Source organism: Phaseolus vulgaris, chromosome 8 (assembly GCF_000499845.2).
Source record: "Phaseolus vulgaris cultivar G19833 chromosome 8, P. vulgaris v2.0, whole genome shotgun sequence".
Lineage (NCBI taxonomy): Eukaryota > Viridiplantae > Streptophyta > Magnoliopsida > Fabales > Fabaceae > Phaseolus > Phaseolus vulgaris.
In genome coordinates this window covers 61,550,859-61,566,289 of record NC_023752.2, presented here as the reverse complement: position 1 = coordinate 61,566,289, position 15,431 = coordinate 61,550,859, and the positions used below count along the sequence as shown (strand labels likewise).

The 15,431-nt window shown below is 25.9% G+C and overlaps 2 protein-coding genes and 1 long non-coding RNA gene across 3 annotated transcripts; 2 read left to right on the top strand and 1 right to left on the bottom strand.

Moving 5' to 3' along the window:
• Positions 1 to 662: 662 nt before the first annotated feature.
• LOC137826359 (uncharacterized) lies at positions 663 to 2,298 on the bottom strand. The gene is made up of 3 exons (XR_011083478.1): positions 2,106 to 2,298; positions 939 to 1,098; positions 663 to 842 (listed from the first exon to the last, which is right to left on the bottom strand). It is a non-coding gene; the product is annotated as an uncharacterized lncRNA (long non-coding RNA).
• A 6,689-nt stretch (positions 2,299 to 8,987) lies between these two features.
• LOC137825446 (putative pectinesterase 10) lies at positions 8,988 to 11,023 on the top strand. Its single transcript, XM_068631113.1, has 5 exons — positions 8,988 to 9,224; positions 9,606 to 9,765; positions 9,851 to 10,096; positions 10,167 to 10,408; positions 10,830 to 11,023. The coding sequence occupies exons 1-5, from the start codon at positions 9,001 to 9,003 to the stop codon at positions 10,993 to 10,995; spliced, it is 1,038 nt and encodes a 345-aa protein (XP_068487214.1). The 5' UTR covers positions 8,988 to 9,000; the 3' UTR covers positions 10,996 to 11,023.
• Positions 11,024 to 12,599: 1,576 nt separating this feature from the next.
• LOC137825445 (putative pectinesterase 52) lies at positions 12,600 to 14,934 on the top strand. The gene is made up of 5 exons (XM_068631112.1): positions 12,600 to 12,802; positions 13,492 to 13,651; positions 13,742 to 13,969; positions 14,371 to 14,612; positions 14,766 to 14,934. Exons 1-5 carry the CDS (start codon positions 12,600 to 12,602, stop codon positions 14,932 to 14,934), a joined length of 1,002 nt encoding a protein of 333 aa, XP_068487213.1.
• Positions 14,935 to 15,431: the final 497 nt, after the last annotated feature.

Sequence of the window (15,431 nt, the reverse complement as noted above, 5' to 3'; positions counted from 1 at the left end):
TTATTAGTAAAAATTTATAAAGTAATTTTTAAATTGGTATCTAACCATTAGCTACCAAGATTTTAGCTACTATTACTTTATATTCTAAATTAGTCTCCATTAGGTCTTTTAGAGACTAATTTAGAATCTAAAATATTAGTAGTTAAAACTGGGTAACTAATTTAGATATCAATTTATAAATCATTTTATAAATTTTTATTAATAATAGAAAGTACTTTAGATACAAATAATTTTTTAGTCTCTAAATTTAATTTCTATTTAATGATTTTCTTGTAGTGAAACATGGTAAAAAAATTATCATTATTTTAGTAAATGTATATTTATTTAAACTTACTCATTGCCACTGGCAGTCCAAGCAACCCATCCTTGAGGAGTTACAACAGAATCAAAATATGTTTTGTGAAATATGACCCTAGCAAAGGGTCTCCATGCTCTTCCTAAATTCACTTTACCCTTTCCTCCAATAGAACCTCCTTCAAATACAAAACCACCTAAATCATTTGATGAAGTTCGTCCTTGAGCTGTGACATAGCCGGGTACTTTAGGGTTTCTCCCTATAACTTTGATGTCACAGTTCTACAAGTAAAAAACACATAAATAATTGTTTCACTATTTTATTTTCAAAATAGATTTAAAAAGTAATCAATGTAATTTACCTCATAATATGATTGTCCATCACCAAAAATAAAGTCTATTTCACCTTCAATAATACAATCTTTTATGTAATGACGTCCATTAGCATCATATAAAGTATCTTGATAACCCATAAAACTACACTTGTAGATGAAAGTTTTGTCTCCGTATATACTTGCTGCCAATGCTTGTGAACCAGTATATAAGTTCTGTTGATACACAACAATATTAGAGATAATGAAAACTGAAAAATTATTAATGCTTGAAGTATAAACCCTAAATCACTTGTTCATGTGAAAGTTCACCTTGAAAGTTATGCCGGTTATAATCACATTTGGTGGTGATGAAATGAATGTAGAACTATCATTTGTTCCATTGTGGGCTGAAAAGCTTACTAGTGTATTTTGACTACCTTCTCCTTGTAAAATGATGCATGGCTTTTCTATGAGAATCTTAGGTCTTTCTCTGCACAATTATAGTTTTGAAATAACTATATATACATGTTTACAAGAATGAATTTCATTTAGTTTCAAATGTAAGAAAAAAACTACAAGGAAGATTTTAAAACAAAGGTGAAAACAATGTTATTATCATAAATAAGTTTTTTTTAATGATGGATACTATTTCATTCCTTGGTAGAACCACATTGTATTGAGTGTGATTTTTCATCTTTATCAAAATTGGAAATGATAAAGATGAGAGATACTCATCTAAAGTTAATACCCTAGTTTTTTTTATGAATGGTTGATTTTTTTTTAAAATGAAAAAGTCAATGTTGTTCAATCAATAACAAAGTTTTTTTTATTAAAGATTTCATGTTAGACATCACAATGCAACTTGACATCTGAACTAGGTTGACATTCCAAATACCAACAACCATCTGTTATCACATCAAATGAACAGTCAATAACAAAGTTACACTTTCTATCATTCATATTTTCAAACAAAGGAAAAAGTGGATAGATCTATGAAGAATATAGGTCAAAATGACAAATAAGTGGGTAGATCCATGAAGACTACAACTAAATATGACACAATCCATATAATAAGGCATAATTCAAGGAAAAATGATGCTTTCGCACCCAAATAATTACTTTAATAAAAGATTTTTAAGAATAACATGATAATTAAAAAAAATATTATCCCGCCATTATACATTTGAATGTTATTTTATATCTTCTTTTAAACAAAGTGAAAGAAAGTAAAGTAGGTTGAAACAAAAAAATCATACTTTAATATAACTTTTCACAACTACAAATATAAGTATTTGAATTTGACTCCAAAAAGACAAACTGATATTATGCTAAGTGTGAGAGATGTTGATATAAACAATCAACTCAAACAATTTTAAGTTCATTTTCATAATATATCCAGCTGTAAGAATAATGTTTTAAACATGCATTTTCTTAATAAATTAATGTTTATTGATCAAACAAAAACTGTAATATATAAATAATATCATTTCAACTTACATGTATAATCCAGCTTTGATGTGAATCTTCACCCATTTATCATTGTTGTTCTTTACTGAATTAATGGCATCTTGAATTGTTTTAAAAGCTTTTTTCCCATTTGGATTAACAGTGATGGTGTTTGAAATATGTTTTCCTCCACAGTCTATGGCTTTACTCAGGAAAAAGAAAGAACAAGTAACCGAGACCAGGAAGAAAGTCATTAGATGATGAAACCATTCCATGCTAATGTGCTGAGTGATTCTTAGAAGCATAAGAACCCCTTTTAAATACTAAAATATTTCTTTCTTCTATCTTCATAATTTTAAGAAAAAGAAGTATTACTACAATTATAGGTTGAAAAATATTAATTATTCTTAGTTAACTTTCATACATCATTAGTATTTTTGATAAGAAAATTAAATATTGATATATTGAATAAGAACATCAGTCGATATTTAGGCACAATATTATACTTTTAAGATATTATAATATCCATTTCATTAAAAAACATTTATCAAATCCGTTTAAGAATTGCCAACCGAATCTAACATTCTTCTTTCATTAATGATTAGAGAAGATTATAAATACATATAATTAATTATAGAAAAACAATTAAATATCAACTAATTTATACATAAAAAATAATTAATTATTACATTAACTAAATTAAATACTATTTAATAAAATAAAAAATTATTAATATTTAAAGTAGTTTATATTATTATTAAAAAATTATAAAATAATTTTAAATTGATATTTAATATTTTATAAAAGTTTTAATTATTAATTATTTTAAATTTTAAATTAATCACTAATCTAATAGCTAAACTGTGATTTTTTTTCTTAAAATTAGTGCACATTTTTGTAAAATATATTCACTTTTCTATGATCGTGTTTAATTTTATTAAATGACTTCTATTTCAATAAAAAAAGTCTTGTGTAATTTTAGAAGTAGAGGATAAGCAAACAATAAAGAAGACTGAGGTGACTTGTTGTTATTTTTTTCACCATATTTTATTTATTTTTTAAATTCATTTCGAAAAATAAAATAGTAACACATATTTTTGGTGTTTTCTCACTCGTAGAACTGTTGGCTTAATGTTGTGAGGAGAAATCCAAATTTACTAGGTTTCGTGATGGCTAATGGAGAAAGTTCATTAAATGACTCATGTGGTTTTGTTGTTGAAAGAGGTTGGTAAAATGAATTTAAGAAGAGTATGGTGCTTACTCTATATTATAATTCTTACAACATGTGTTTTTTTCATTGTTTTTTTTTATCAGAAAAAAAAAAGAATAATAATAGAAATTTTAAGGATACCTCGACCCTTATACATACCTCTACCTTTTATTATTTTTAATAGACCTCATACATACCAGAGGTTCAAGATACTAATCTGAGTAGGAAAAACATGTTAAACGTACCTTCATAGTTACCCACGACTAAACCTTCAGTTGTGATATAATTAAAATTTCAAGATGATCAATACGTCCGTTTTTCTTCCATAGTAACTCTCCAAGAGTATGTTATGTGTTATCACTACCAGAAAATCATTGAATAGAAACCAATTTTATAGACAAAAAATAATTAGTTCTTATAGTGACTAAATTAAAGATCATTCTAGAGACTAAAAAAATTGTTGATTTCTAAATTAGTTTATATTATTGTTAAATAGTTTCTAAATTGGTATCTAACGAGAGTGTTTGCTACCAAATTTAGAATTTAAATAATTGGTAGTTAAAACCTTGGTACCAAATTTAGAATCTAGATACAAATTTATAAACTATTTAACAATAATATAAATAAATTTAAAAACCAAAAATTATTTAATTCTTCGTTTAATTTAAACTATTTTTTTTATAAAAAAAAAAGTATCATAGATTTAATTTATTAATTTATTATATATCACTTTTTTATTTTATTAATCATTTATTAATTTCTTAATTCATTAACTTGTTATCTTCTTAATTTATCAATAATTTCTTATTTTATCAATTCATTAATTAATTATTTTGGTAAGTTATTAATTCGTTAATTTATGAATATTTTAATCTCTTAATATTTAATTTTATTAGTATATTTCTTTAATAAATTTTAAATTTGATAATTTTTAATTAGTTAAACTTTTTATTTATTAATTTACTAATACTAACTTCTTATAATTTATTAGCTTATTGATTTATGTTATTAGTTTATTATTTTATTATTTGTTAAGTTATATTATATATATTATTTCTTTTGTATTGTTATCATTATCACTATTATTATTATTATTTAAACATTATTACTATCATAATTGTTACTATCCCAACCTACTATTATTATTATATATATATATATATTATTTATTGTACCAAATATTAAATATAATTATTTTTTTATCTAAAACAAGTGAACGAATATTTTTGTTTTTCTATAAATCGCTTTTATTTAATAAATCTCTTAGAATGATTACATTAAAAGATATTTTACAAATGAAAAATATGAAGGAATTGTACAATAATAATAATTTACATTTATAGTAAAAATTGATGTAAATGAATCTACCTTTTTTTAATCAACAAAAATAAACAAATTAGAAATACTAGGAATATTCGAACTCATTTATAAAAGAATCCATGTTAATGTTTTAAATATGGTATAATATAAAATAGGTTTAACGCTAAAAAAGAAAAAGTGATAGATGTGATTGTTTTTATATTATAAAATAAATTTATTATATTCCATATGTTTTTATTTCTGAAAAGACATAACTATTGCAATATTTCAACACTTGTAACTTATTACACAAAACCATTCATTTAGTGATGATTCATTGAAACATAATGATTCTCACTGATGAACTATGCTACAATACTAATTAATGTTATGCTTTTAAGTTATATATGCTCAATTAATATCTTAAAAATATAAAGCTAAATAAAAGTGTTTAACAAATTGAAAATGAAAATATTAACCTTTTATTAAAATAAAACTAAAATGACTGTGAAGAGTCTAATCATAGGATTTAGATTTTTTTCCATATAGCAGATTATTTAAACTAGTTAAGTGCATTCATTTAATTACTTTTGTGCCGATATCCATTGATCCACGTCTCCTTTCAAAAAAATGCACTAATATTTAATATTTTAATGGGGAAATTATTAATTATGCATGGAAATTATAATTTAGACGTAAAAAAATATTTTAAATAATGATTAATTGATTAAGTTATTTTTTATTTTTTATTTTTTATCTTTTATTTTCTCGAAGCTATAAAACAAAGAACTGACATGTTTATGCTTACAAGATTATTCAACAAATATTCTCCCATGGAATTGTTTTCTAAAATGATGAGTTTTCTTCTAGTCTTGTTCATTAGTTGTTTCTTTTGTCTTGGTGAAGGCACAGACTGTGGTGGAAATAATGTTACAGAAACGATCATTGTTGGCAAAGAAGGCAAAGCAGCATTTAGAACAGTTCAAGAGGCCATTGATTCTGTCAAAACTAACAATGATCAATGGGTCAAGATTCATATACAAGCAGGCTTATACATGTAAGTTCAAATTATATTCTTCTAACTTCAAACATTTAATCAACAAAAATGTTAAAATCTCACATCAACTAGAGATTATAACATTTTATAGTATATAAGTAGGTGAAAAATTATTTTATGAGATTGAGTTAGACTTAAAGTTCATTTCTTAATATGAGATTATTTTCTTGAATGTGACTATGCAGAGAAAGTGTTGTTATTCCCCAAGACAAACCTTGCATAATTTTAGAAGGAGAGGGCAGTGCAACAACAATCATTAGTCACCGGGACCACCAGTCGATAAACAATAATGCTACGTTCACTTCTTTACCACCTAATATTATTGCAAGCGGCATTACTTTCAAGGTGAAGTTACCATATCTTTCAATTGAGAATTGTTTTGGTAGTTTGTAGAGTTTGAAGTATGTTTCTAGATTAAATGTTGGATAGATTGACCTTGGTCACTTTCTGTATAAGGATTCAAACACCCCTAAAATATCTCATTTTATTTATTCTTTGTTAATAAAAAAAAACTTTCAAGATAAACACAAATTAATGATAGAACAACCATTTTGATATTTCTTCAATATTCTTTATCTTTAATATATTGTTATTTATCTACAGAACTCGTATAATGTGGCCACCAGAAGATATGAATCTTACGATGAGGGAAGCAAAATTGAACCTGCAAATGCAGTAAAACTATCTGGAGATAAATATTTCTTCTATAATTGTAGTTTTGTAGGTTATCAAGACACTTTATATGATCATTCGGGACGTCATTTCTTCAAAGATTGTTACATTCAAGGTGAAGTTGACTTTATATTTGGTGATGGACAATCTTATTATGGGGTAAGTTACATTAATTAGTTTTTAAAATCGATTTCAAAATAAAATAATGAAACATTTATATATTTTTTGGCTTGTAGAATTGTTCAATCAATGTTGTAGGGAGATTTCCAAAGCTAGCAGGCTTTGTCACAGCTCATGGACGAAATTCATTAGATGATCCTAGTGGGTTTGTATTTGAAGGAGGCTCTATTACAAGAAATGGTCAAGTGCATTTAGGAAGAGCATGGCGATCCTACGCTAGAGTCATATTTCACGAAACATATTTTTCTTCCATTATAACTCCACATGGATGGGTTGCATGGAGAGCCACCGGCAATGAGTAAGTTTAAATATATTTTTTTACCGATAAGAAAAAATAAATAAATATGGTTCACTTAAAAAGTAGTCAAACTTTTATACAGAACATAGGAATAAACATTTTTCTCTCCGTACACAACAAACTCCACAAGATATCTTCAATTGCCAACACTAACAAAACCACATAAAAAGCCCTACCAATTTTTATTGCCTCAAAAACTAGCTCCTCTCAAATATACCAGTCACCATCTTGCCACTTTAAAATAACCTCTTTTAATCGAGAGCATGCATACCTATGGTTCCAAGCACCAATCTAAGAAGGAAATTCCCAAAGAAATAACTTTAAAGAGATCTATAACCAAGCATTTAATTGTTTCAAGAAAAAATTTATATCTCTCAGAAAAGGCCTTAGAAAATAACCATCATAATTTTTGCGTCACTTGAAAATTGAGAATTATGTTGTTTCATGATTTTACTAAAAGAGTACTTTTGATTTTGTATTGATATTTTATATTTTAAGCATTTTTTTCTATTTTTAATTAAGTTTTATTAACCTATGGTAGGAATAAGACCACTTTTTCTGAAGTTGACTGTAGAGGACCAGGAGCCAACACTTCAAAGCGTGTTTCGTGGATGAAAAAATTAAATTCTTCAGATTTGAAAGAATTTTCTTTTGCATCTTTTATCAACAATGATGGATGGTTTGACAACTTACCAACAATATCCCAATAATTTTTGTATACACGATGAACAAATGTTGTTCTTTGTAATATGAACCATGTTCTGTGTTATTTTGTTTGCTATGTTTATTTATGTAATATCTAATTATTATAAGTAATGATTTTTGAAATATCTGGTAGATTTTTATTTGGCACTTCTAAAAATTCACCAAAACTCACCAACTATCAATCCCTAATCTAACAACATTTCCCTTTTACTAAAAGTGGAGAAAAAAAAATACAAAAAAAATGATCCTTAGTGCGAATTCAACCACTAACCAAAACTCAACTTTAATTGTTCTACCTACACTCATATTCTTGTCCAAACCTAAAGAAAATTTAAAAAAAAAAAAAATTTTAAAGAGATATTTAAAAAAAAAATAACTAATACTCTATTACAAACCTTTTATTCTTTATTCCTTAAAAAAGTTATATTTCAATTAAACTTAAATCTTACAAAAACATAATAGCCACCTAGGGACAATGGAATAATACTTAGGTTATCTTTTTAACTCATATAAGCTATGCTAATACCTTTTCTAATTACCAACAGTATATATACAAATATATATATAACATAAATATTTCAAACCATATACAGCACATAATTGTGTACAATGTTATGCAATATATAGATATTATATATTTATATTATTAAAAGTATAAATAATTAATAATCATCAATCCTAAAAAATAGTGTACTACATTATTAATATATTCATTCTAATGCATTACAAATTTAGTAAATGAAGATATATAACAAATTCAAAATAAAAATAGTTAAATAATTAAAAAGATTATTAAAAATAAACAATTAATTATATTTAGACTTGTGGTGTCATGGATCAAGCTTGACTATGAAATAGGTAGGTCACTTGTTGATCATAAAGAAAAAACTTAAAAATTAAAATTTAGTCTTATTGACTTATGTGATTGTGGTGTTATAAACCAAATCAAATATTGTTATCAACAGATTGTCTACGGATATTTATATTTATTAATATCGTATCAGTGAATTAAAATATCAACGTGAATTAAAGATAAAAAAAAATCAATCTTAAATAAAAATAATAATATTTCTTATTGAAAAAAACGGATAACAATACCAGTTACATACAAAAGATTTTAACATATAAGAAAGATATTTCTGTCTATATTAAATACTTCAACGGATTGTCCGTGCTCTTTCTGTAACAACACTTTTTCAATATATGTTTTTTTCGAATCAATTATGCTCAAAGTTTTTAACTAGCATTGTATTCTTTTAATTACTGTATCCTTGCTTCGTCTTCTTTCGAACAAACACACTATAATATTTAATATTTTACTTTACTGGGAAAGTTATTAATTAGGAATGAAAAATAATTTAAGAGATTCTCAGTTTTTATCTAATAATTATTTAATTATATTCTTTTATTTTCTTAAAGTTGTAAAACAGATAAGATATTTTTTTCCAAGTTTTGGCGACAACTTTTTGTAATAAAAGGGGTGTTTATGCATAGAAGAAGATTCATTCAAGAGGGATATTCCACCATGGAAATGTTTTCTGGAACGATGAGGTTTCTTCTAATTTTGTTCTTTAGTTGTTTGTTTTGTCATGGTAAGGCCACAGACTGTGGTGGGAAGAGTGTTGCACAAACGATCGTTGTTGATCAACAAGGCAAAGCAGCATTCACAACAGTTCAAGCCGCCATTGATTCTGTAAAAAGCAACAATGATCAATGGGTTAAGATTCATATAAAACCTGGCTTATACATGTAAGATCCATTATTTTTAAGATTCTTTTACACATGTTATTTCTATAAACTCACTCTAGATTTCTTCATTTTTCTTTCATCATCAAAATCAACAAATTTTTTTATCAAACAATAAACAATCAATACATAAGAATCACTCTCATTCTAAATCCTAAATCCAATTCAGCATGTTGATAGTAAGAATTCGCATGTAAACCCTAATGGAGTAAGCTTCATTGGAGGATTCTTTGTTTATCTTTGCTTTTATTCCATCCATATTGAAGTACTACAAACTTGTTGAAAAATATTTTAATGATTTTTTTTCTTGAATTTGGTACACATTTTTTAAAATATATTCACTATAACAATGTATAATTTGATTTTCATATTGTAATTGTGCAGAGAAAGGGTTACTATTCCCTACGAAAAGCCATGCATAATTTTAGAAGGAGAGAGTAGCTCAACAACAACCATTAGTTACTCAGATCACCCTTCAATAAATAACAACGCTACATTCACTTCTTCATCATCGAATGTTGTTGCAAGTGGCATTACTTTTAAGGTGCACATATAAATAAATGATCCATTAATTATTTTCATAGTTCTTCAATATTCTTTTATATATAATGTATTGTTATGATTTGCAGAACTCATATAATTTGGCGAATACAATATATGAACCGAAAGATGTAGGAAGTGAACCAATCGAACCAGCAACTGCAGCAAGAATATATGGAGACAAATCTTTCTTCTATAATTGTAGTTTTGTAGGTTATCAAGACACTTTATTTGATGCATATGGACGTCATTACTATAAAGATTGTTACATTGAAGGTGAAATCGATTTTATATTTGGTTCAGCACAATCTTATTATGAGGTCAATTACACTAATTTATATTTACTTTTTAAATTCATTATGAAAATAAAATAATGAAACATTGTGTATTTTTTTTTCCTTGTAGAATTGTTTGATGGATGTTGTGGGGAGAGATCCAAATTTACCAGGCTTTGTTACAGCTCAGGGACGAAGTTCATCCGATGATGCAGGTGGTTTTGTATTTGAAGGAGGTTCCATTAGAGGAAATGGTAAAGTGAATTTAGGAAGAGCATGGCGAGCCTACTCTAGAGTCATATTTCATCAAACTTATTTTGATTCCATTATAACTCCCGAAGGATGGGTTGCTTGGAATGCTTCCGACAATGCGTAAGTCCATTTATGTAACTTTTATGAGTTTACAAGTCAAGTCTGAGTTGGATTTACGATCGTGGAGTCTGTGATTGTATATATATTATTTAAAAATTTAGAAATTATATTCTTCTAGCCAAGACAGATGATCATTAACTAGAACATTAAAGGTATTCGAAACCAATGGTTTTTAATTTTTGGTCCCTTTTCCACTTCGACCTCCCTTCTTTCTTATAGAAAACTTCTCTCATGCCCTTCCGCCAATTTCGCATTCTATTCTTTATGAAGATTTTGCGGGTATCTTCATTAATTTCTTGAATAAGACTCTTATAATATATTAATTTGATCGATCCATGACCTCACAACCCTGTTTTGGATTGATATTAATATTTTATATTTAAAGTTTATTATTTTTTATTAATTTGTTATTAAACTATAGGAGCACCACCACTTATGCTGAGATTGATTGCAAAGGACCAGGAGCTGATAGTTCAAAGCGTGTACCATGGACGAAGAAACTAAGTTATTCAGAAATGAATGATTTTTCTTTTACATCTTTTATCAATAAAGATGGATGGTTTGACAATTTACCCACAATATCCTAATAATTCGATTCAACTTCTTTATGCTATGTCTCTATCTTATATCTTATGCTTAGTTGAGTGATTCTATTAAAAGTGAATATTTTATTATTGTGTTATTATTTTATCTTTTTAATCAAACAATATTGTCATTTGGTAACTCTTGAAAATTTAATATTCATTATTCAAAATCAACTCCCAAATTTTCATCCTCGAAAATCCAATCAAAAAGAGAAGAAGAGAAGAAGGTAAGAATATATTTTTCATATTCTCTTTTCCCATTTAAAATATCTTTATCTTTATAAAGAGAATTTCACAAATAACAAAATCACACCTCAAACTTCTAAATTTGGTACCTAAAACCTTGATTGATAATTAGACACCAATTTAAAAATCATTTAACAATAATAAAAATTAATTTAGAAATCAAAATTTGTTTAGTCTCTAAAAATGATCTCTAATTTAGTCATTATAGTAACTAATTATTTTTTTATCTTAAAATTGATTTTTATTTTATGATTTTTTTTTAAAGGAATGAATTCTCCTAACAGATAGTTTAATATTTTACCAGTTTATCAACTTAATATTTTACTAATTTGTTAATTTATCAATTTACTAATTTATAAATTTGTTAATTTTTGTATAAAATCATCTTAGACACGTGTTATCACATAAAAGAATAGTATAAAATTAAAAAAATACAAAAAGTATGAAGATTAGACCAATGCGAAAAAAAATCAAAAAATAAAAAAATGTAAAAATAGCTTAAATAACTACATTGAAAATTTTAAAAAAATAAAAACAATAAAAAAAAGGAAAGAACATTCTCTAAAATCTCCTATAAACATAATAAAAAGAAACAATTAAAATATATTTTGAGATTATAGTTTTAAAATATATTTATTATACTGCAATATTTTAAATTCATAGTACTAAATCTATTGAAATATATAAATTATATATAAACTTCTTATAAACATATTTATATACTCTCTCTCATATATTTAAATATAACTTCAAAATTTAATTTGTATATTTTAAATTATTAAAAAAAATAACAATTAATTTCAGAAAAAAAAATATTATATTAGCTAAATTATTTATTATTTTACAAAATAAAAAAATATTTATTTTTTATTTTATATTTTTTATTAATAATAGAAATTTCTCTATATTAATAATTTATAAATTATTATAAAACTATATTAATATAGTAACTAATTATTTTTTCTTTCATAAACTGGAAATAAAAATAGTTAAACATGTTATTAAAAGTATAATTAGAAGCATTTGGACTTTTTTTCAATAACGGTTTATTAAGGCAAACTAATTAATGTGTTTAATTAAAATTGTATTCTCTTAAATATTGTAACAGCTGAGATCATTGTTCCACTGTCTTCTCTCACATGAAGGCATTTGATAGTTATCATTTTACTAGATAATTATTAATTGTGATTGGAAATTAATTTAAAACATACTTAATATAATTTAGTAGCAATTAATGAATTTAAATATTTTCTTGAAGTTATAAAAAGAAATGAGATAGTTGTTTTCCATATTTTATTTTTTTCTATTAAAGGGATGTCTATGCTTACAGTATTTTTATGAGGGAATTGTTTTCTAGAATGATGAGTTTTCTTCTAGTCTTGTTCATTAGTTGTTTCTTTTGTCTTGGTGAAACCATAGACTGTGGTGGAGATAATGTTACAGAAACTATCATTGTTGGCAAAGAAGGCAAAGCAGCATTTAGAACAGTTCAAGAGGCCATTGATTCTGTAAAAAATAACAATGATCAATGGGTTAAGATTCATATACAAGCAGGCTTATACATGTAAGTTCAAATTATATATATTCTTATAACATCACACAATTTATTCAACAAACAAGTTTTTTTTTTTATGAAATTACAATGTATATTTCGATCATGATTTCATTTAGCATGATTCTTATGGCTACATTTAAATTGATTACTCTTTGAATTAAATTGGTTTAAAAATACACTTTTGTTTTGAAGGATGTTATTTCTATAAATCCACTTTAGACCTTTTTAATCTTTTGTGCATTTATCTGCATGCTGTGATCACCATTTCATAAGTAATTTTTTACTTTATATTATATTATCTTAGCATAAACATATAAACATATCTTAGCCTGTCGATTACATGTTGTCTAGAGATTAAATTATTTCCTAAATATAAGTGGGTCAAACCTTACCTTATAAGTGAATTTTATCAGATTAAGTTAGGTTTAAAATCTACTTCTTAATATGGTATCAGATTCATTTTCGAGTCTATTCTAGTGAATGTTTGTTAGGTTTATCAAGTTATCCACTATCGGACTTATCGAATCACCCATAATATGGTGTTTCACATGTTTAAAGTTATCATTTTTATCAATTTTAATATTGCTCTAATAAGCATTACAATAGTATCCAATCTCAAAAATAAATTGTGAGTTTTGTATACATTTTCTATAATATACTCACATTTCTATAGTTATTCTCTTATTGTAATTATGCAGAGAAAGGGTTACTATTCCCACAGAAAAGCCATGTATAATCTTAGAAGGAGAGGGTAATTCGACAACAACCATTAGTTACTCAGACCACCGATCAATAAACAATAACTCTACTTTTACTTCTTTATCATCCAATGTGATTGCAAGTGGCATTACTTTCAAGGTGAACATGTCAATAAATGATAAAACAAACCATTTTCATAGTTTTTCAATATTCTTTATCTATAATTAATATATTGTTATGTATTTACAGAACTCGTATAATGTGGATATTAAAACATATAAATCTTACTACATGGGAAGCCGAATCGAACCAGCAAATGCAGTAAGACTCCATGGAGATAAATATTTCTTCTATAATTGTAGTTTTTTAGGTTATCAAGACACTTTGTATGATCAATATGGACGGCATTATTTCAAAGATTGTTACATTCAAGGTGAAGTGGACTTCATATATGGTAGTGGACAATCTTACTATGAGGTAAATTACATTAATTATTTTTCAATCCTTAGTGTAGCATCATGGACCAAGCATGATGTAATGTAGAAGTAGATCGTCTGTCGTAAATCTTTTCCTTTAATACTATATCAGCATAGATTATGGGGTTTTGGTCGTCAGTTGTAAATAGATAATGACAGTTATTATTGAACAAAACTCACAAGAGGGGCAGGTACAGGGAATGAGGGAGAGGGGGGATTCTTGTGTATATCAGAGGAGATACAAGAAATGAAGATAGGTTCATATCTTTGATTAGGAATACACTTATTCTTAACTATACTGAATGTTCTAAGGCCAATGTTTCATCAAGCCTTTTGTTGTTTGGTTTATGAGGTTAATCACTTTTAAACATTTATTTTTTATGTGTTTTCTTTTACTTGTAGAATTGTTGGATCAATGTTGTGGGGAGATCTCCAAATCTAGCAGGCTTTGTTACAGCTCAAGGACGAAGTTCACGAGATGACCCAGATGGTTTTGTATTTGAAGGAGGTTTTCTTATAGGGAATGGTAAAGTGAACTTAGGAAGAGCATGGAGTCCTTATTCAAGAGTCATATTTCATAAAACATATTTTTCTTCCATTGTAACTCCTCAAGGATGGAATGCTTGGCATTATGTAGGCAATGAGTAAGTTTAAATGGATACATCTCTTAAAATTGTTTTATTATTTCATGTTTTCATTAAAAAAAGAAAAAGAGTGATTTCAGGTTTTTACTGAACTTTTACATTATTTTAAGCATTTATCTTTATTTTGATTCATCTGTGACTGAATCATTACAGGAATGGACTCACTTATGCTGAAGTTGATTGTGAAGGACCAGGAGCTGATACTTCAAAGCGTGTTTCTTGGTTGAAGAAACTAAATAATTCAGAAATGAAAGCATTTTCTTTAACATCTTTTATCAACAATGATGGATGGGTTGATAACTTACCAAAAATATCATCATAATTTATTTTATTTTTCTAAAACTAAGGTGAGTATATAATATAGTTAGTTTAGTTTGCATGTTCAGAAGAGATATAACAGTTTGTATGAACCATAGTTTATACTTTATATTGATAAATGTTAATATTTTATTATTGTAATACTTTTATACATAAAATATCAGCATCTTTGATTTGTTAAACTTTTTTTCTCTATCAACAAAGAATATACTGAGACTTTCAACCTATATACAAAACTTAGTTGAGGTTAGAAAGCCTCAAAATTATCCTTATATTTATATATGTGAAAGAGAATTTCTAATACATTTATTGTTCATTCTCAAATTTTTTTAATCTAACAATTGAAGATAAATTATTTATTAAAATCATTATATAAAAAATATAAAATAGTTGTTTCAGAATGTTCAATTAGAACGTTCTTAAAAGAGTACCCAAAGAGTGTATAACAAAGAAACCAAAATCTTATTTGAATAATATTTACAAGGTTTTTCTTTCTTCATA

Bases quoted from the DNA above. Each gene is read 5' to 3' on its own strand.
- LOC137825446 (XM_068631113.1), top strand. From the start codon at position 9,001: ATGGAAATGTTTTCTGGAACGATGAGGTTTCTTCTAATTTTGTTCTTT. The intron at 9,766-9,850 runs GTGCACATATAA...TATGATTTGCAG, and splicing joins CAAGTGGCATTACTTTTAAG to AACTCATATAATTTGGCGAA. The intron at 10,097-10,166 runs TTATATTTACTT...TTTTCCTTGTAG, and splicing joins ATGAGGTCAATTACACTAAT to AATTGTTTGATGGATGTTGT.
- LOC137825445 (XM_068631112.1), top strand. From the start codon at position 12,600: ATGAGTTTTCTTCTAGTCTTGTTCATTAGTTGTTTCTTTTGTCTTGGT. The intron at 13,970-14,370 runs GTAAATTACATT...TTTTACTTGTAG, and splicing joins GTGGACAATCTTACTATGAG to AATTGTTGGATCAATGTTGT. The intron at 14,613-14,765 runs GTAAGTTTAAAT...GAATCATTACAG, and splicing joins TGGCATTATGTAGGCAATGA to GAATGGACTCACTTATGCTG.